This window comes from Scyliorhinus torazame, chromosome 4 (assembly GCF_047496885.1).
Source record: "Scyliorhinus torazame isolate Kashiwa2021f chromosome 4, sScyTor2.1, whole genome shotgun sequence".
Classification (NCBI taxonomy): domain Eukaryota; kingdom Metazoa; phylum Chordata; class Chondrichthyes; order Carcharhiniformes; family Scyliorhinidae; genus Scyliorhinus; species Scyliorhinus torazame.
The window spans coordinates 69,352,462-69,375,320 of NC_092710.1; the positions used below are offsets into that span (position 1 = coordinate 69,352,462).

At 44.4% G+C, this 22,859-nt stretch overlaps 2 protein-coding genes across 2 annotated transcripts; both read right to left on the reverse strand.

Moving 5' to 3' along the window:
• Positions 1 to 9,124: 9,124 nt before the first annotated feature.
• Positions 9,125 to 18,569, reverse strand: LOC140411390 (beta-1,3-galactosyltransferase 5-like). Its single transcript, XM_072500503.1, has 2 exons — positions 18,506 to 18,569; positions 9,125 to 9,867 (listed from the first exon to the last, which is right to left on the reverse strand). Exons 1-2 carry the CDS (start codon positions 18,567 to 18,569, stop codon positions 9,125 to 9,127), a joined length of 807 nt encoding a protein of 268 aa, XP_072356604.1.
• Positions 18,570 to 20,576: 2,007 nt separating this feature from the next.
• LOC140411391 (beta-1,3-galactosyltransferase 5-like) lies at positions 20,577 to 21,497 on the reverse strand. The gene has a single exon (XM_072500504.1). It carries the CDS (start codon positions 21,495 to 21,497, stop codon positions 20,577 to 20,579), a length of 921 nt encoding a protein of 306 aa, XP_072356605.1.
• Between the last annotated feature and the right edge of the window lie 1,362 nt (positions 21,498 to 22,859).

Here is a 22,859-nt window from a genome sequence, read left to right on the forward strand (position 1 = left end):
AGTAAAACCCAGTCAATGTAGGGGGACTTTAAATCCCCTACCATAACAACCCTATTACCTTTGCATCTATCCAAATTCTCTCTACCTATCTGCTCCTGCATCTCTCGCTGTCAGTTGGAGGGCCTGTAATGAACCCCTGACATTATGATTGGCCATTTCCTGTGTCTTAGCTCGACCAACATTGCCTCATTGTATGAGCCCTCCGAGGTGCCTTCCCGCAGTTCGGCTATAATATTTTACTAACCCCTACCCCTTTTACATCACCCTCTAAATCTCCTGAATGCTTAGCCGCCAATCCTACCATTTGTTAAGCACGTTTCTGTTGTAACAACAACATCATGGTTCCAAGCACTATTCAGAATTCTATGTTCATCTGCCTTACCTGCTATAATTTTGGCGTTGAAACAAATACAGTTCTGACCAAAGCATTTGAGCAGGCAGTGTGAGTGTGTTGTTGTTCCCTTAACTTTTTTTGTCCATTTCCCCTTAAGTTTTTGCACCTTCTAAGCTAACGCTATGATTCCCAGCCCATGACATACTAGTTTAAATATTCCCGAGTGACACTAGCAACCTTACCAGCCAGGATATCAGTGTCCCTCAAGTTTAGATGAAATCGGTTCTTCTTGTACAGGTACCAGCTGCCCCGGAGGAGATCCCAATGGTCCAGAAATCTCCATCGCTCCCTCCAACACCACCAGTTTAGCCAGGTGTTTAGATGCACTATCCTCCTATTTCTAGCCTCACTGACGCGTGCAAAGGGAGTAATCCTGAGATTGCGACACGAGAGGTTCTGATTTTTAGCTCACTGACGAAGTCCTTGAACTCCTACTGCAGGACCTTTTTGCTTTTCCTTCCTATGTTGTTGATACCTATGTGTGCTTCGGTCTCTGCCTGTTCACCCACCCCCTTCAGGATGTCCTGTGTTCCTTCAGAGACATTCTTAATCCTGGCACTAGGGAGGCACCATACCAACCTGACGTCTCTTTCAAATGCACCGGTGCGCCTATCTGTGCGCTTTACTATATACTCCCCTGTCTATCATTCCCCTGTACTTTACCCTCCCCTACTGAGCAACATATCCAGTGTTGGTGCTACTTTCCTAGCTGCTATTGTTTTCCCCTAATCGGCTATCACCTCAACAGTATCCAAAAGGGTATACTTGTTAAAGAGGGGGGGGGGGGACAGCCACAGGGATTCCTGCACTGACTGTTTGCCCTTTCCAATGATCAGCCACATATCTGCCTCTACCATGGGTATAACCACGTGTCGAAAACTCCTACCTGTGGCACTTTCTGCCACCGGTATGTTCCTGTGCATCAAACTGTTATGGCTAGTGAACCACGCCGTCTGTGATGTGATGGCACGGGTTACTCTTCCTGTAGACGTAGTCAACCGGAACGCTGGATGCGTCATGGATCTCCCAATCTTACAGTTAGAGTACTGCACCCCGCTGAGTGACATTTAAGCAGTAGTCAGATCCATGAGGTGAGTTGTGCCATGCCACTGACACTTCCCGGACAGCAATACGGATTTCTCCCACTCAGATCCGTATCGAAAGTGAAGGCCGCAGACCCCTGAGGTAAGTTGTTTAATACCACTTACATACTTAGGTAGCACTCCGTATTTCACCCGGTCAGCTCCGACCCGATGTGAAGGCAGCAGATCCCTACGGTAAGTTTTTGGCTACCACGTGCATTCCAAGACTGCACTTGGAATTTCTCCGACTCAGCTCTGTACCCGATGTGAAGACTGCAGATCCCGAAGATAAATTGCTGTATCCCACATGCCTTCCCAGTCTGCACTCCGGATTTCTCCAGTTCAAGTCCGCTCCCGATGTGAAGGCCGAAGATCCCTGAGGTAAGTTATTCAAAAGTACTTACCTTCCCAGACTGCACTCCGGATGTCACCCGCTCAGCTCCGCTCCCGATGTGAAGATCGCAGATAACCTTTGTAAGTTATTTCATAACATTTGCCTTCCCAGACTGCTCTCCGGATATCTATCGCTCAATCCCGCTACCGATGGGAAGGCCACAAATACCTGAGGTAAGTTGCTCGATACCACTTACCTTCCCAGACTGCACTCCGGATTTTCCCCCTACAGCTCCGCTTCCAATGTGAAGAATGCCTAATTTACCAATCCTGTAAATATGACCCCCGGATTCAAATTTGGAACGTGCCTACCTGAGGATTGCATTAAAATAAAAATTGCCGGAAAAACTCCTCTGGTATGGAAGCCATCTGTAATGAGAGAAACAACAGAACAATTCCGAATCCCCTTCAGGACTGAAACAGCGTCCAAGCATGTTTGGTGTCCTGCGCTGAAAACGGGGACGAGATAGTAAACAAAGGGTAGGGCAATAGAGAGAGTGACTATGCGTGAAATAGGCCATGCCGCAAAATTATTCTCTTACGGTCACAAATAGCTTTCTTAGAACGAGTGGGAATGGCACGATCTGTCCGAAAACTAAAATATATAAACAGGATTAAAATATCGGCATGGAACAATAACATTTAAAAAATGAGAATATGAAGGACAGTGAAGTCTGTAGAGCAGTGGAGCCTGCCAACGACACACCGACACCACAAGTTAACAGCGGGGAAAGTGTTGGTAAGTCCCCAGGTAAATAGCCCTGCAGTCAGCTTCAGAGACAGATTGAGAGGAGCCCGGCAGCTTTAACCTGTTCACCACAAGTGTAATATCCTAGGGCAAATATGCCACAATCACACGGGTGGGAAAATTTGAAGCACTGGTAACATCCCGACATTCTGTACCAGACGCTCTGATGCCAGTAATGTAAGTCACGCGACTAGCATTCATAACGTCTTTCAATGCACTGCTAAGCAGTTCAAGAATCCCTTCCACACGATAAGAATCTCCATTAATGTCACAAGTAGGCAATGCATCGCTGTAAAAATTCCCTAGTCGCCACGTTACGGCGTCTGTTCGGCTACACAGAGGGATAATTCTGAATATCCAAATTACCTAACAGCACGGCTTTTGGGACGATGGGACAAAACCGGAGCACCACACAGACACGTGAACGACATGCAGACTCCGCAAATTCAGTGGCCCAAACCGGGAATCGAACCCGAGTACCTGGCGCTGTGAAGCAACTGTGATAACCAATGTGATGCCCAACAGTTAGCCAATGAGCGTGTGAACGTATGCAAAATATGGGTACAAATATGCAACGACGGTGAATGTCGCAACATCTGTGACTGTTTGTATCGAAGATGCGACCGCTAGCTGGTTACACTGAATACCCGTCGCGCCATATTGGAGTAAACCATTAGCATGCGCTGTAGCCGAGAAAGCAGTACAGACATTAACATATTGGTTCCACCGACTGGCAATGCCTCTCACACAAATGCCACCTTGTCTTCAATAAGCGAGGATATCAACGAACAATGATTGGCAGAAGACAACATAGGTAGTTTAGGTACTGTCACTTAGTCACGCAATTTTATAAACCTTTGGCACGGTGCCGCATGGTGCCAGAGTGATCAACACTGCTGCCTCACAGTGCCAAGGAGCCGGTTTCGGCATTGGATGGGTTTGGCTCGGGTTCTCAGTCAGAGGGTCATTGCATACGATGGGACGTATATTCTCCCTCTGCACTGTAAGGTTTATTTGGTTCCATGCATCGAAATCAATAAAACAGATTAAAAAATCTTAAACGTATCACAGGGCAACCAAGTCGAGAAACAGTGGATTAAGAGTTACGAAAGTTTTGGGGAGACAAGGGACGATTTGCATGTACAGTTATTGGTTACGTATCTTGGTCAGTGCAGAAAACAATCAACATCAGGTCGAATGCATATTTATTCATTGAGAGGTTTATGGTCCTAAAATGTGTGCTGTTTCGGTACAAATAAATTGTAATGCTACACCTGGGGTATTGAGTTCATGTCTGGTCAGTACTCAATTTGAAAAAATCTGAGCTTTGTAAATGTACGAAGCAAGGAGCGCAAATTAAGTAAGGTTGCTGATCATCTATTTATCTGAATGTAATTAACGTCAACAATTAACTCCACCAATTAACGGCTAAAACCCAACGACTGTTAACGACGAGAAACAACTATTTGCAGAGCGGTTTACACGGCCTATACATACTCAACTATTGTGTGCAGCTGCTCAAGCAAGTCGAAAATTGTACCAGTGAAATCGGACCTCTATCGCTGATTGCACTAGTGGGTCACATTACTCCTGCTCACACGAAATTATTGCTACTGCACCAATTGAATGGCGATAAATGGGTTCGTTGTTGGCACAAAACAATAGACGGATTATTTACAGTATTCCGCTCAGTAATTGAATGGCCGCTGCTTCGCAACATGGTTTTCCTTACCAAACTATTGTTTCTGTTAATCCATTCTGTTAAATTTGGCGGGTTTTCAGCCAGCAATGATTAATGTGTTTCTTCCAGTGAAGTAATCACTGTGATTGTATTCAAATGTTATAGGATCCGGTTCAAGTTCCGCAAGAAAATATAATTTATCTTGATGTTTTTCTTAAAACATCGCTTGTCGCCCAGATCATTTGCAGCCATTTGTTATTGACAAACAAGCTGAAGGTCTTTCGAACTTAGATGCTAGCACGTCGCCCCACTATTTTTTAAATTGCTATTTTTGTCGTTAAAATGACAATTTGTGTCGACTGTCCATATGACATCTTATTGCAAAATATCTAAAATGACAAGGGACAATGGCAGGGGATCTTTCAGCTTTTCGAAAGGGCTGTTTCGCAGTGGTATCCATGTCAGAAGCATGAATTTAATGTAAGAGGCAAGAGGTTCACAGGAGATGGTGGGAAAATCCTTATCATCCAGAGGGTGGTGGAAATCTAGAATTCACTTCCTGAAACGCTGGTCGAGACAGGAACCCTCACAATATTTGAGAATGAGTGAGATCAGAACTTGAAATGCCAGAGGGCACAGGACTACCTGTCAAGCGCTGGAAAATGGGATTAGGGTAGAAAGGTGTTTGATGGCTGGCAGGGACTCAATTAGCCGAATGGCGTCTTTCTCTGCTGTAAAAAGACTATGAATCTTTAGGCCAGTATCAGAATCAGCATTGCAAAAACTCGGCTATCCACCATAGCCCTTCATCCCAATTCGACAGTCAGCCTGATGACACATATCTGAATAGCACACGGACCAAACCTCAATTTCGGCCAACACAATGCACCACAACCTGGAACAAACTCAGTCTGACAGCTCCTCCAGAGCAGTGTACCATTCCAGCCCGCCTCACGCTCCGGTCCGATCCGATTACCTTTCTGACCCGCCTGATTAGCCCAGCAAAACAACCTGCCGACTCACTTGATCACGTACCCGCCTCCCATTCCTCAACTTCTTTTCCGGACGTGACCACATACCCACTTATGCGGCGATACGGTAGCACAGTAGCATTGTTGCTTCACTGCTCCTGGGACACAGGTTCGATTCCTGTCTTGCGTCTCCATCTCTGCGGAGTGTGCACGTTCTCCCGTGTCTGCATGGGTTTCCTCCGGGTGCTCCTGTTTCCTCCCACAGTCCGAAGATGAGCAGGCGAGGTAGATTAGCCATGTTAAATTACCATTAGTTTACAAAAAGGTTAGGAGGGCTCCTGGTTTACGGGGTCAGGATGGAGGTATGGCCTTACGTAGGGTGCACTTAAGTAAGGGCCGATGAAGACACGATGGGCTCAATGGCCTCCATGACAACTCTAAATTCTATTATGCCATGATACACCTCCCCACTGGTCCACCTTCCCACCCCGTCTCTCTTGAACAATCGCCCGCCTATCCTACCCTCCCTCCACACCACAACGTAGCCACCACGCACACATCCCACTTCCGCAAAAACTACTCTAGCCACCTAACAAACCTAGTGCAAATCACCGTGAGGCAAAGGACGACGGCACACAATGCCCAGGAACGCATATGTTGCATCAGATTCTTTCGCAGGACTTCATACCATGCAAATCTGCGGAAAATCTAATTCCACTATTAAATCACACTGTTGAGTCTGTAAGTGTCTGCCAGTTGCACGAGACCTCGTGACCTCAAGGCGTCTCTCACCCGAGCTTTTGATCACTCACTCTCCTTGAAAATGTTGTGTTTAATAAAGTTACCACAAAATTGCTCTATCAGCCAACAAAGGCAGAGTCAACCCACTCACAACCTAGTCTGGTCTGTATTACTGTCATAATCCCTCTGACCTTCATGTTTCTTATCGTGTACCATCCTTCTAAACTGTCATCCAGATTGATATGTTTACACTGCACACCTAACAAGGTGCTAATCGCACGGAGACCTTTCGATTTATTGTGACTGAAGTCCATTATGATTTGTTGAGTATATTACTAAAATTATGATGAACTTTTAGAATTTCGGTCACTGAAAGACCTACCCTACTAAATGTCAGTTAAAAAAGACTTTGGGGGCAGCCCGATGGCACAGTGGTTGGCACTGCATCCTCACGACGCCGCGGTCCCAGGTTCGATCCTGGCTCTGGATCACTGTCCGTGTCGAGTTTGCAGAATCTCCCCGTGATTGCCTGAGTGTCGCCCCCACAACTGAAAGATGTGAAGGGTAGGTGGATTGGCCACGTCAAATTGCCCCTTAATTGGAAAAACTGAATTGTGTACTCTGAATTAAAAAAAAAGACATTAGCGATTTGATCATTTAATTTATATGAACATATGTCTTCAAGTATGTTATCATTGATGTTCAGAAATTAAGCAAAACGTCAATTGGACAATTAGACTTTGCTGATACAGGGTACAAACAGAGCTACTGTGAAGCACAATACACCATAATTGCATACAACGTATAATAAATATAAGTGTGCCAGGTTTTAAGATAGATTATGAGAGTAAACCTGCTCAGGGTATAAAACAGTTAGTAAAAGTTTCTGCAAATATATCGATCAAAAAAGAGTAGCTAAGGTAAATATTGGTCCTTTCGAGGATGAGAAGGGAGATTTAATAATGGGAGATGAGGAAATGGTTGAGGAACTGAACAGGTTTTTTGGGTCGGTCTTCACAGTGGAAGTCACAAAAAACATGCCAGTGACTGATGGAAATGAGGCTATGGCAGGTGAGGACCTTGAGATGATTGTTATCACTAACGAGGTAGTGATGGGCAAGCTAATGGGGCAAAAGATAGACAAGTCTCCTGGCCCTGATGGAATGCATCCCAGAGTGCTAAAAGAGATGGCTAGGGAAATTGCAAATGCACGAGTGATAACTTACCAAAATTCACTAGACTCTTGGGTGGTCCCGGCAGATTGGAAATTAGCAAACGTGACACCACTGTTTAAAAAGGAGGTAGGCAGAAAGCGAGAAATTATAGACCAGTTAGCTTAACTTCGGTAGTAGGGAAGATGCTGGAATCTATCATCAAGGAAGAAATAGCGAGGCATCTGGATGGAAATTGTCCCATTGGGCAGACGCAGCATGGGTTCATAAAGGGCAGGCCATGCCTAACTAATTTAGTGGATTGTTTGAGGACATTACCAGTGAGGTAGATAACGGGGAGCCAATGGATGTGGTATATATGGATTTCCCAAAAGCTTTTGACAAGGTGGCACACAAAAGGTTGCTGCATGAGGTAAAGATACATGGCATTAAGGGTAAAGTAGTAGCATGGATAGAGGATTTGTTAATGAATAGAAAGCAAAGAGTAGGGATTAATGGGTGTTTCTCTGGTTGGCAATCAGTAGCTAGTGGTGTCCCTCAGTGACTAGTGTTGGGTCCACAATTGCTCACAATTTACATCGATGATTTGGAGTTGGGGACCAAGTGCAATGTGTCCAAGTTTGCAGACCACACTAAGATGAGTGGTAAAGCAAAAAGTGCAGAGGATACCGGAAGTCTGCAAAGGGATTTGGATAGGTTAAGTGAATGGGCTCGGGTCTGGGAGATGGAATACAATGTTAACAAATGTGAGGTTATCCATTTTGGTAGAGATAACAGCAAAAGGATTATTATTTAAATGATAAAATATTAAAACATGCTGCTGTGCAGAGAGACCTGGGTGCGCTGGTGCATGAGTCGCAAAACATTAGTTTAAGGTGCAATAGGTGATTAAGAAGGCAAATGGAGTTTTGTCCTTCATTGCTAGAGGGATGGAGTTTCAGACTAGGGCGGTTATGCTGCAATTGTATAAGGTGTTAGTGAGGCCACACCTGGAACATTGTGTTCAGTTTTGGTCTCCTTACCTGAGAAAGGACGTACTGGCGCTGGAGGGTGTGCAGAGGAGATTTACGAGTTTCATCCCAGAGTTGAGGGGTTGGATTACAAGCAGAGTTTGTGTAGACTGGGACTGTACTCGTTGGAATTTAGAAGGATGCGGGGGGGGGGGGGGGGGGGGGGGGGATCTTAGAGAAATATATAAAATTATGAAGGGAATAGATGGGATAGATGCGGGCAGATGGTTTCCACTGGTTCGTGAAAGCAGAATTGGGGGCACAGCGTCAAAATAAGGCGAAGTAGATTTAGGACTGAGCTTAGGAGGAACTTCTTCACCCAAAATGTTGTGAATCTATGGAACTCCTTGCCCAGTGAAGCAGTTCAGGCTCCTTCATTAAACATTTTAAGATAAAGATCGTTATTTTTTTGACGAATAAAGGGATTAAGGGGTATGGTGTTCGGGCCGGAAAGTAGAGCTGAGTCCACAAAAGATCAGCCATGATCTCATTGAATGGCGGAGCAGGCTCGAAGGGCGAGATTGTCTATTACTGCTCCTAGTTCTTATGTTCTTATGTCCTTACGTTTTCTTCCATTGATAATTCAACTCGGCAATTTAATTAGTAAGGAGAGAAATTAGCAAATAATTGGGGCACACAAAATCAAGTGAAGACAGCTGAAAAATAACACCTAATTTCTTGGTGGTTATATATCTTCAGGGAGAGGAAGCAACTTATTTTGGATGTGGAGGCAATATCATTCTAACATAATAATAGCAATGATGGTATGTGATAAGACTGTAAAGATGGTGCAAAGTAAAGCATATTGGCCACGTGGCTCCTTCAGGGGAAAATCAATAACGCCGTTTAAGTCGCTCACTTCACGTGCCTTCACGACAGTCGTCAGTGTCACCCTCCTCCATTGCTTTCTGATAGATTAGCTGCTGGTAGGACTACACTGCGTGAGAGGTCACAAGGTTTCGGTACGCGCAAACAGAAAAAGGGACATTGGAGTTGTGAAATATTTGCTGCCCGTGGATTTGCACGGGGTCCAAGTGCAACTCTGCTATACAGAGTCCGACAAAAAAATTCTCCAGTTTCGATTTCCGAATTCTCTTTGAAACTTTCCAGACCCGGCAAGCGACCTCAGTTGAAAAGACATAGCCACTGCCTTTGCAGAATGACAGATAGTTGTCCAAGGGATATTCATTTTCGCTTATGTACCATTTGCTGGAGTCATCCATGATTACCTTTGCATTTCTAGTTATGCCGCCTGTGAAAATGTCCTTGGGACTCCAATGGGACAGGAGCTCTATCAGATAAGCAACGTTGACAAACATGTCTGAATCTGTTCTCATCACAAAATTACTGGATGAACAGAAGCGCGTCACCCACTCAAGGCCCATTAGCACCTTGGTGGTCAAGTTGTAATAGGTGTCACTGAAATTCTTTTGTATGATGTCCTTGTGCAGCATGTGTTCCCGGAGTAGAAGCGCCTGATGGTTTCTCCTATAACCGAGCAGGAAGTAGGTCACCACCCTCTTGCCATGGGTTGTCCTCTCTCTCCACCAGGTTTGGCGAATGGCTGAGCGAGCTTTGGACTCACCTTGAGCACTGACGACATGAAGCGTCAAAAACGGTGGATCCGCATTACAATTACTGTTGGGTCGTGTTACGAAATTGGAGTCATTCAAATCTGGGTCACAGCAATTGTCAGAACTGCTTTATCTTAAATATACAAGTTGAACAGTTGTCAGTAATAGGAACGCAGACAAATAAAGATCGTTTGTTTGAATGTAAATGCGAACAACGTGTTGCACCTGCAATCGGCTTCATTTCGTAATCACCTGTTAAATAAAATAAACACGTTTATTTTGGTAGAACCTGTGTAACAGAATACAATTTCATAGCTTATTTTACATCATTCTAAAGTATCAGTAGGCTGTTCAGCCTCTAGAAATTGCTCCCCTGTTCAAGCGCATTATGACTGCATTGCCACCGAGTTAATGACTCTCGAAATCTAGGGCAAGATTCTCCTGACAAAGCTCGATTCACTCCAGGGGAGATGGGAAAAATGCATTAAAAAAATATCTACAAGTCTAACACTAGTGAAAAGAAAATCCAGATCCATAGCCATGTACACTCTCATAATGCCCTCTGGTCCAGCCAGCAGCACCGCATTTAATCTAAAGCATACCATGCTTCAAAGTCCAAACGTTGATGTTCTCCTTCTCCTACCTAAATAATCTATTCAGCGAGTCCCCAACTCCTCGATCCTCTTTGATTACCACAGCATTCCGCCCTTGGTAATACACATCTCTGATTTTAAAGATATTCGTCCCTGGTCTGCATCCAAAGATCAGAACAGACATTTGTTCTCCATTGACCTTATAAACTCGCTTTAAAATGTTTCACACCACAAATTGACTGACTATACATGGATTACAAGCTGTGCCGATCTAATCCGACGGTCAGCACATGATTTCTCTGTCAGTCAAAGAAAAGCTACTTCACCTAATCCAATTTCCCGACAACAGATAAAGGGTCCTGAAAATCACACCCCTTGAAGGAGACCTCTAATTCCTTTTTTTAAATCTGAGGTAGTATGCCACTGGCAACTGCACCCGCTTTTCCGGGCTCTCACTGTCCTTTAATACTGCTGCTAATCACATATATATTATTACTTCACGGTATGTGGGATTCGCTGACCAAACCAGCATCAACTGACAATTATTAATTGCATTTGAGAAGGTGGGTGGTGAGCTGCATTCTTGAACAGCTGTATTAGCGTGATGGTGCTGACAGTACTGTTCAAGTAAGCAGTTCCAAGATTTTTTCCCAGTGACAATGAAGGAGTTAGGACGCTGAGTTGTTTGCAGGGGAACCTTCAACTGTTGGAGTTCCCATATGCCTGTTTTGGAGGGGAACCTTCAATTGCTGGAGTTCCCATGTACCTGCTGTTATACAGTAATATAACCCTTATTTTGTTTTTCCGTAAGCATGTCTTCCCTATTTACTCCTTGTCATAATTCTAAACAGACCAATTGGTTCACAACGCATCCTTTTGGCATACAAGCAAACACGCCACCCACGTCAAGCCAAACTTTTCTCATGACTAAATTGCCCTAGCATTGACATGATCCGTGTAAATTACTTCCCTCAACTCTCCACGGAAAACATATTTGTCCCTGCTAATTATGGGTCGAATGGTTTGCCGTAATAAGGTTCTGCTCCACAGGTGTTGCGTACCGCTCAACCTAACCTCCGTGTTATGAGATACTATGCATTGTTTAATATAATGCAATATGTGCTTAAGAATAGGTAGATATATGCGACCACATCTCCAAAACTACTTAGTATCGTTCCATTCATTTTATTCATCGTTGGCAGCTGCACGCCACAAATTCATCAGCGATATATAACCCGAAACGTTAAAAAAATCATGGAATCTGATCTCAAAAAGAAAATCCATATTGTCTCTACATGAGAACTACACATCGAATCACGAAATGCTTCGGAAATTGTGTACCTATCATTATGTTATGTTGTCACCAGATAGTGCATGAAAATTCGATGGAAGCCGATTGAAAGTGATTACTCAATAATCGTCCAATAGTCTGTGGCGCCCGTCCTCAAATTGATCTCCGATTAATATTCCAAGCCCTTTGAACTAAAGTTAGAATGTAATCACGGAATAATGAAAGCGGATGGAGTCCAGCGAGAGCAGATTTTCAGCTAGTATGTCACTTGAGTAAACAGAGCATCCCTTTCGCTGTTAGACAGCCACAAAAAAAGAATGAAACTGGACGGCCAACCGGCATCGAACCTGGGATCGGAAACGACAACGGGAACCCCAGCCACGCCGCCGTGCAAAGTCCTTCTTACTAACACCTGGGGGCTTCTACCAATGTTGTCAGAGCTATCTCACAGACGAGTTCAGCAGCAGCCTGATAGAGTCATACTCACAGAATCACACCTTACACTATCACACTATCACAATTCCTGTGTATGTACTATCTCACCGCCAGCAGAGGTGGCAGCACAGTAGTGTACAATCGGGACAGAATTGCCCTGGGAGTCGTTAACACCGCCTCTGGAACTCATGAGGTCTCATGGCATCAGGTTAAACATGGGCAAGGAAACCCCCTGCAGATCACCACGTATCAGCCACCAGCAGTTGATGAATCAGTACTCCTCCACGTTGGACACCACTTGGAGGAAACACAGAGTATCGCAAGGGCACAGAATATGCTCTTGTTGGGGGACTTCACTGACCATCACTGTCCATCCTCCATGGTAAAAACTGCCTCCCGCATCTCCTCTAACCTTTGCCTTACCGAACTTAAATTTATTCCCCCTAGTGGCTGACACCCCTATCCTGGGAGCGAGTGCCTGCCCTTCGACTCTATCCTCTCATAATCTTGTAGACGTCTATCATGTCTTCCCTCAACCTCCTTCGTACTAATCAAAACAGACCAAGTCTATTCGGCTTCTCCGCATAGTTAAAACCCTCCAGACCGGGCAACATCCTGGCAAACCTCCTCTACAGCCTCTCCAAAGCTTTGACATCCTTCTGGCAGAATGGCGATGAGAATAAGGTGCAATATTCGAAGTCCGGCCCCATCAATGTTCAAGACAATTACAGCCTGACTTGACTGGTTTTATACTGGATGCTCCGTTAAATGGATGCCAGCATTCCGTATGACTTCTTGACTACATTGCCCACTTGTATTGCCACTTTCAAAGATCTGTGGGCCTGTCCGTACAGATCTCTCTAACTTTCTATATTTCGAAGAGTTTTGCCATTTACTGTATATTTTCCCTCTATGTAAGACCTATCAAAATGAATTACCGCACATTTATCTGTATTAAACTCAATTTCCGATTTTTCTGCCCAAATATTCAACCTAACAATGTCCTGCTATATCCTGTGACAATCCTCAGCACCAGCTGCCACGCCACCAACCTTGGTTTCATCTGCGAACTTCCTGATTAGATCAGCTACATTTTCCTCCAAACCGTTTATGTCTGCTACAAACAACAGAGGCTCAACTGCCATCCTTGTGGAGCAGCACGAGTCACAAACTTCCATTCAGAAAAAAATCCATTCTACGTCTAGCCTCTGCCTTCTACGACCGAGCCAGCTCTGCGTCCACCTTGCCACATCACATCTGATCCCGTGTGACTTCACCTTTTGTACCAGCCTGCCATGAGGCTTTACTAATATCCATGACAACCACATCCACCACGCTCCCCTCATCAGTTTTCTTTGGCACCTCCTCAGAAATCTCGTGAAGTTCGTGAGGCACGATCTCCCCTTCCCAAAATCATGCTGTCTATCGCGAGAGTTCGTTTGTTTCCAAATCGGTGTAAATCTTAACCCTGAGAATTCTCTCCAATAATTTACCGACAACCGACATGATGCTCACCGGCCTTTATTTTCCTGGAATATCCCTGGTGCCATTCTTAAACAGTAGTGACCCATTAGCTATTCACCAGACATCTGGGTATCAGTTGTAGCCAATGAGGATACACAGATGTCAGCCAAGGCACCAGCACTTCCCCCCTTGCTTCCCTCATTGGTCTAGGGTAAATCCCACCAGGCCCAGGAGTATTATCTATCGTAATGTATTTTAAAACACACAATACTTCCTCCTTTTTGATGTCAATATGACCGAGACTCTGCACACCCACTGTCCAAGAACTATGATCCACAAAATCCCTTTCGTTGATGAATACTTATGCAATGTACTCATTAAAACCTCACACATTTCCTGTAGCTCAACACATATCTCTCCCCCCCCCCCTCCACTATCCTTAAGTTGTTCAATCTTTTGCTGGCCAACCTCTTGCTTTTACATGTGAAAAAATGTTTTGGGATTCACATTAATCCTGCTTGTCAAGGAATTTTCATGGCCCCTCCTAACCCTCATAATTTCCCGCTTAAGTAGCTTCCTACTTTAAGATTTCGAATGTCCCCACCCTTCCATACCATACTAAAGCCTAATTTTTATTTTTGACGAGGTTCAAAATATCCCTCGTTATCCAGAGCTCCGTTAACTTTCCATACTTATCCCGCGTTCTCTCAGGAATGTGACGTTCCCGAATCCTAATCACCTGTCGCTTTGAAGACTCTCACAGGCCCGATGTTGATTTACCCTCCAACAGCCGCATTAATTCCAAATTCTTCAAATCCTGTCTAATGTTATTGCGATTTGCCTTTCTCAAGCTTATCACCTTAACCGAGGATTCCGCTCATCCCTATCCAAAAGTATCCGAAAACGAACGGAATTGTGGTCACTACTCCCAAAATCTTCTCGTACTAAAACTTGCACCACCTGTAGAGGATCATTCTCCAATAGCAGATCCAGTACTGCCCCTTACCAAGTTTAACTATCAACATATTGCATCAAGGCGCCTTTCTGGATATGCTTCACAAACACTGCCCAATCGAAGCCCCTAGCACGAAGCGAAACCCAGTCATATATAGGGGATGTTTCAATCCCCTACCATAACAGCCCTGTTACTTTTGCATCTGTCCAAATTCGCTCGAGCTATCTGCTCCTGCATCTCTCGCTGTCAGTTGGAGGGCCTGTAATAAATCCCGAACATTATGATTGGCCATTTCCTGTGTCTGAGCTCTACCCACATTGCCTCATTGTATGAGCCCTCAGAGGTGTCCTCCCGCAGTTCGGCTACAATATTTTACTAACCCCCACTTCTTTTACATCGCCCTCTATATCCCCTGAACGTCCAGCCGCCAATCCTACCATTTTTTAAACACGTTTGTTATAACAACAACATGATGATTCCAAGCACTATTCAGAATTATATGTTCATTTGTCTTACCTGCTTTAATTCTGGCGTTGAAACAAATACAGTTCTGACCAATGCATTTGAGCAGGCAGTGCGAGTGTGTTGTTGTTCTCTTAATTTTTTTTGTCTATTTCCCCTTTAGGCTTTGTACCTTCTAAGCTAACGCTATGATTCCCAGCCCCTGACATACTAGTTTAAATATTGCAGAGCGATACTAGCAACGCTACCAGCCAGGATATCAGTGTCCCTCAAGTTTAGATGCAATCGGTTCTTCTTGTACAGGTACCAGCTGCCCCGGAAGACAGCCCAATGGTCCAGAAATTTCCATTCCTCCCTCCAACACCACCAGTTTAGCCACGTGTTTAGATGCGATATCCTCTTATTTCTAGCCTCACTGACGCGTGCTCAGGGAGTAATCCTGAGATTGCAACACGAGAGGTCCTACTTTTTAGCTTACTGACGAAGTCCCTCAACTCCTACTGCAGAACCTTATTGATTTTTCTTCCTACGTTGGTGGCACCTATGTGTGCTTCGGCCTCTGCCTGTTCACCCACCCCCTTCAGGATGTCCTGTGTTTGTTCAGAGACATTATTGATCCTGGCACTAGGGAGGCAACATGCCAACCTGACGTCTCTTTCAAATGCATCGACGCACCTATCTCTGCGCCTTACTATATACTCCCCTGTAACTGTCATTCTCCAGCACTTTTACCCTCCCGTACTGAGCAACAGACCCAGTTTTGGTGCTACTGTTCAAGCTGCTGTTGTTCTCCCCTAATAGGCTATCACCTCAACAGTATCCAAAAGGGTATATTTGTTAGAGAGCGGGGGGCGGGGCAGCCACAGGGATTCCTGCACTGACTGTTTGCCCTACCCAGTGATCAGCCATATGTCTGCCTCTACCTTGGGTATAACTACGTCTCTAAAACGCCTATCTGTGGCGCGTTCTGCTACCTGCATGCTCCAGTGCATCCAACTGTTGCGGCGAGTGAACCACGCCGCCTGTGAGGAGATGGCACGGGTTACACTTCCTGTAGACGTAGTCAACCGAAACGCTGGAAGCGTCATTGATCCCCCAACCTTACAGTTAGAGTACTGCACCCCGCTGAGTGACATTTAAGTAGTAGTCAGATACATCAGTGAGTTGTGCCATGCCACTGACCCTCCCAGCCAGCAATACGGATTTTTCCCGCTCAGTTCCGCTTCGAAAGTGAAGGCCGCAGATCCTTGAGGTCAGTTGTTTAATACCACTTACATTCATAGACAGCACTCCGTATTTCACCCGCTCAGCTCCGACCCGAAGTGAAGGCAGATGATCCCTACGCTAAGTTGTTCGTTACTCCGTGCATTCCCAGACTGCACTCGAAATTTCTCCGACTCAGCCCTGCACCCGATGCCTCACAGTGCCACGGAGCCGGGTTTCGGCATTGGATGGGTTTTGCTCGGGTTCTCAGTCAGAGGGTCATTGCATACGATGGAACAAATCGTCTCCCTCTGCACTGTAAAGTTTATTTGCTTCCATGCATCGGAATAACCAATACAGATTTAAAAACTCTTAAACGTATCACTGGGCATCCACGTCGAGAAACAGTCGATGCAGAGTTACAAAATGTTCGTGGATACAAGGGACGATTTTGCATGGACAGTTATTGTCTCGGTATCTTGGTCAGTGCAGAAAACAATCAACATCAGGTCGAATGCATATTTACTCATTGAGAGGTTTATGGTCCTAAAATGAATGCTGTTTCGGTACAAATAAATTGTAATGCTACACCTGGGGTATTGAGTTCATGTCTGGTCAGTACTCAATTTGAAGAAATCTGAGATTTGTAAATATATGAAGCAAGGAGCTCAAATTAAGTAAAGTTGCTGATCAACTATGTCTCTTAATGTAATTAACGTCAAGAATTAACTCCACCAATTAACGGATAAAGCACAACGGCTCATTACGACGAGAAACAACTATTTGCAGAACGATTTTCACGGCCGATACATACTCAAATCTTGTGTGCAGCTCCTGGGACAAGTCTGAAAATGAAAGTGAAATCGGACATCCATCGCTGATTGCACTATTGGGTCACATTACTCCTACTCACACGACATCCCTTAACGTGACTCGCTACTAGACAAATTGAATGGCGTCACGGGTTTGAAGAGCGACTTAGTTGGCCACGGGAGCAGTAAGAAAACGTTGGCACTCTACGGTTGTGATGTTTAATTAACCAGAACATTTTGAAGCTAGTTGCTAATATTTTTTTCAAGAGTGCGCAGATATATGCCAATGGTAAGCCAAAACATAAATAAACAAACTGTTTCTAATAAGAAATTGAAGATAGGGGTATCTTACTGAAAAATGTAGAGTATCTAAAATCACCATATTATTGCTCCAAGCATGGAGACTATTCGCCCATATTGTCTCAGCCAGATATCCGAATGGACATATCTTGCTCCCGCCTTGCCCCTAAAAACTTGCACACTCTCCTTTTACAAACATAGCAACAAACCTTGGATTCAGTCGCTGTTCCCAACTGTTGTTCCACATAGTAAATAATTAATATATTTTTGTTATGCAGCTGATCTGGAAGTTTAATGAAGACTTACCTATTCGTCATTCAATTGGAAGAGGCGAGTGTGATGCTGTCCCATCTGTTGGTGTTGATTGTCATAAAAAAGGAGGCGATGAATAGGTTCGTCGTTGGCTCAAAACAATAGACGGGTTATTTACAGTATTACGCTCAATAATTGAATGGCCGCTGCTTCGCAACATGGTTTTCCGAGCCAAACTAGTGTTTCTGTTAATACAATCTGTTAAATTTGGCGGGGTTTCAGCCAGCAATGATTAATGTGTTTATACCAGTGAAGTAATCAGTGTGATTGTGTTCAAATGTTATAGGATCCGGTTCAAGTTCCGGAAGAAAATATAATTTATCTTGATGTTTTTTCTTAAAACAGCGCTTGTCGCCCAGATAATTTGTTATTGACAAACAAGCTGCAGGTCGTTCGAACTTAGATGCGAGCACGTCGCCCCACTATTTTTTTAATTGCTATTTTTGTCGTTAAAATGTCAATTTGTGTCGACTATCCATGAGAGATCTTATTGCAAATTGTCTAAAATGAGAAGGGACAATGACAGGGGAAATTTCAGTATTTCGGAAGGGCAGTGGTGAACATGTCAGGAGCATGAATTTAATGTAAGAGGCAAGAGGTTCACAGGAGATGGTGGGAAAATCCTTTTCATCCTGAGGGTGGTGGGAATCTGGAACTCACTTCCTGAAACGCTGGTCGAGACAGGAACCCTCACAACATTTTAGAAGTAATGAGATCAGAGCTTGAAATGCCATAGTACACAGGGCTACCGGCCAAGTGCGGGAAAATGGGATTAGAGTAGATAGGTGCTTGATGGCTGGCGGGGACTCGATGGGCCGAATGGCGTCTTTGTCTGCTGTTAAAACTCGATGAATCTTTATGCCTCCACGGGTTATACATTACTGGAGATATTCACTACAGTACCTGACAAACCTCTGTCAAAATCTACTGGTCGAACAAGATCAGACAGTACTGTAAAAACTCGGCTATCCACCATCGCCCTTCATCCCAATTCGACAGTCAGCCTGATGACAAACATACCTGAATAGCACACGGCTGAAACCTCAATTTAGGCCAACACAATGCACCACAACCTGGAACAAACTCAGTCTGAGAGCTCCTGCAGAGCAGTGTACCATTCCAGCCCGGCTCACTCTCCGATCCGATCCGATTACCTTTCTGACCCGCCTGATTAGCCCACCAAAACAACCTGCTGACTCACTTGATCACGTACCCGCCTCCCATTCCTCAACTTATTTTCCGTACGTGACCGCATACCCACTTATGCGGCGATATGGTAGCACAGTCGCATTGTTGCTTCACAGCTCCTGGGACCCAGGTTCGATTCCCGTCTTGGGCCTCTGTCTATGCGGAGTGTGCACGTTCTCCCCGTGTCCGCATGGATTTCCTCCGTGTCCTCCGGTTTCTTCCCATAGTCCAAAGATGGGCAGACGAGGTAGATTGGCCATGCTAAATTATCGTTAGTTTACAAAAAGCTTAGGAGGGGCTACTGGGTTATGGTGGAGGCATGGCCTTAAGTAGGGTGCTCTTAAGTAAGGGCCGATGAAGACACGATGGGTTCAGTGGCCTCCTTGTGCACTGTAAATTCTATGATTCCATAACACACCTACCCACTGATCCACCGACCCACCCCATCTCCCTTGCACAATCGCCAACCTACCATACCCTCCCTCTACACCACAACGTAGCCACCACGCCCACCTCACACTTATACAATAACCTACCCGAGTCACCTGAACCACCTCTTGCAAATAACCGTGAGGCAAAGGACGAAGGTACCCTATGCCCAGTAACGCATATGTTGCATCAGATACTCTCGCAGAACTTCAAGCCCTGCAAATCTGTGGATAATCTCATTCCCCTATTAAATCACACTGTTGAGTCTGTAAGTGTCTGCCAGTTGTACGAGACCTCGAGACCTCAAGGCGTCTCCCACCAGAACGTTTGATCACTCACTCTCCATGAAAACGTTGTGTATAATAAAGTTACCACAAAATTGCTCTTTCAGCCAACAAAGGCAGAGTCAACTCTCTCACAACCTGGCCTGGTCTTTATTACTGTCATATTCTCTCTGACCTTAATGTTTCTTATCGTGTACCATCCTTCCAAACTGTCATCCAGATTGATATGTTTCCACTGCACACCTAACAAGTTGCTGATAACACGGATACCTTTCGATGTATTGCGACTGAAGTCGATTATGATTTGTTGGCTATATTTCCAAAATTACGATGAACATTAAGAATTTCGGTCATTGAACGACCTACCCTACTAAATATCAGTTAAGAATTACTTTGGGGGCAGCCCGGTGACACAGTGGTTAGCACTAGAGCCTCACGGCAACGATATCCCAGGTTTGATCCTGGTTCCGGATCACTGTCCGTGTGGAGTTTGAAGATTCTCTCGGTGTTTGCCTGAGTTTCACCCCTACTACCGCAAGTTGTGAAGGGTAGGTGGATTGGCTACGCTAAATTGCCCCTTAATTGGAAAAACTGAATCGTGTACTCTAAATTTAAAAAAAAACGATTTTGGCGATTTGATCATTTAATTTATATGAACACAAGTCTTCACGTGTGTTATCATTGATGTTCAGAAATTAAGCAAAACGTCAAATTGAAAATTAGACTTTGCTTATATAGGTTACAGACAGATCTACTGTGAAGCACAACACACCATAATTACACACACCGTATAAGTAAAAGTTAGCCAGGTTTTCTTCCACTGAAAATTCAAATCGGCAATTTAATTAGAAAGGGGAGAAATTAGCAACTCAATTGGGGCACACAAAATCAAGTGAAGACAGCTGAAAAATAACACCTAATTTCTTGGTGCTTATATATCTTTAGGGAGAGGAAGCAATTTATTTTGGATGTGGACGCAATATCATTCTAACATAATAATAGCAATGATGGTATTGGATAAGACTGTGAAGATGGTGCAAAGTAAAGCATATTGGCCACGTGGCCCCTTCAGGGGAAAATCACTAACGCCGTTTAAGTCGCTCACTCCACGTGCCGTAAGGGCAGTCGTCAGTGTCCCCCGCCTCCATTGCTTTCTGATAGATTAGCTGCTGGTAAGAGTGCACTGCGTGAGAGGTCACAAGGTTTCGGTACGCGCAAACAGAAAAAGGGACATTGGAGTTGTGAAATAGTTGCCGCCCGTGGATTTGCACGGGGTCCAAGTGCAACTCTACTATACAGAGTCCGAGAAAAACATCCTCCAGTTTTAATTTCCGAATTCTCCTTGAAACTTTCCAGACACGACAAGCGACATCAGTTGAAAGGACATACCCACTGCCTGTGCAGAATGGCGGATAATTGTCCAAGGGGTATTCATTTCCGTTTACGTACCATTTGCTGGATTCTTCCCTGATGACCTTTGCATTTCTAGTTATGTCGCCTGTAAAAATGTCCTTGGGACTCCAATGGGACAGGAGCTCTATCAGATAAGCAACGTTGACAAACATGTCTGAATCTGTTTCCATCTCAAAATTACTGGATGAACAGAAGCGCGTCACACACTGAAGACCCATTAGCACCTTGATGGTCAAGTTGTAATAGGTGTCATTGAAATCCTTTTGTATGATGTCCTTGTGCAGCATTTGTTCCCGGAGTAGACGGGCCTGATGCTTCCTACTATAACCGAGCAGGAAGTAGGTCACCGCCCTCTTGCCATGCGCTGTCCTCTCTCTCCCCCATGTGTGGCGAATGGCTGAACGAGCTTTGTACTCGCCTTGAGCACTGACGACGAGAAGCACCAAAAACGGGGGATCTGCATTACAATTACTGTCGGGTCGTGTTAAGAAATTGGCGTCATTCAAATCTGGGTCACAGCAATTGTCAGGACTGTTGTATCTTAAATATACGTTACCAGTAATAGGAACGCACAGACATATACAGAGCATTTGTTTGAATGTAAATGCGAACAACGTGTTTCACCTGCAATCGTCTTTATTTCGAAATCACCTGTTAAATAAAATAAACATGTTTATTTTGGTAGAACCTGTGTAACAGTTTACAACTTCATAGCTTATTTGACATCATTCTCAAGTATCAATAGGCTGTTCAGCCTCCAGCAACTGTTCCCCTGTTCAAGCGCATTCTGACACTATCAGGCGCACTATCACCGAGTTAATGATTCTCGAAATCTTGGGTAAAATTCTCCTGACAAAGCTCGATTCACTCCAGGGGAGATGGTAAAAATTCATTTTTTAAAAAAAATCTGCGAGTCTAACATTGATGTAAAGAAAATCCAGATCCATAGCCATGTCCACTCTCATAATGCCGTCTGGTCCAGCCAGCAGCACCGAATTTAATCTAAAAGATAACATGCTTCAAAGTGCAAACGTTTATGTTTTCCTTCTCCAACCTGAATAGTCTATGATGTGGAGATGCCGGCGTTGGACATGGGTGAGCACAGTACGAAGTCTATTAGGTAGTGTTTGAAACAGACATGTTTGACTTTAACCTGTTGTTGTAAGATCTTCTCACTGAATAATCTATTCAGCGAGTCCCCAATTTCCTCTATCCTCTTTGATTCTCACACCATTCCGTCCTTGGTAATACACATCTCTGATTTTAAAGATATTCGTCCCTGGTCTGGATCCAAAGATCAGAACAGACATTTTAAAATTCGCTTTAAAATGTTTTACACCACAAATTGACTTACTATACCTGGATTACAAGCTGTTCCGATCTAATCCGACGGTCAGCACATGATTTCTCTGTCAGTCCAGGAAGAGCTACTTAAGCTAATCCAATTTTCCGACAACAGATAAAGGGTCCTGAAAATCACACCCCTTGAAGCAGACCTCTCATTCCTTTTTTTATCTCAGCTAGTATGCCACAGGCAACTGCACCCGCTTTTCCGGGCACTCACTGGCCTTTAATATTGCTGCGAATCACATATATATTATTACTTCACGGGGTGTGGGCTTCGCTGACCAAACCAGCATCAATTGACAATCATTAATTGCCTTTGAGATGGTGGGTGGTGAGCTGCATTCTTGAACGGCTGTCTTAGCGTGATGGTGCTGACAGTACTGTTCATGTAAGCAGTTCCAAGGTTTTTCCCCAGTGAAAATGAAGGAGTTAGGATGCTGAGTTGTTTGGAGGGGAACCTTCAACTGTTGGAGTTACCATATAGCTGTTGTTATCTAGTAATATAACCCTTATTTTGTTTCTACGAGAGCAGATCTTCCCTATTTACTCCTTCTCATAATTGTAAACAGACCAATTGGGACACAACGCATCCTTTTGGCATACAA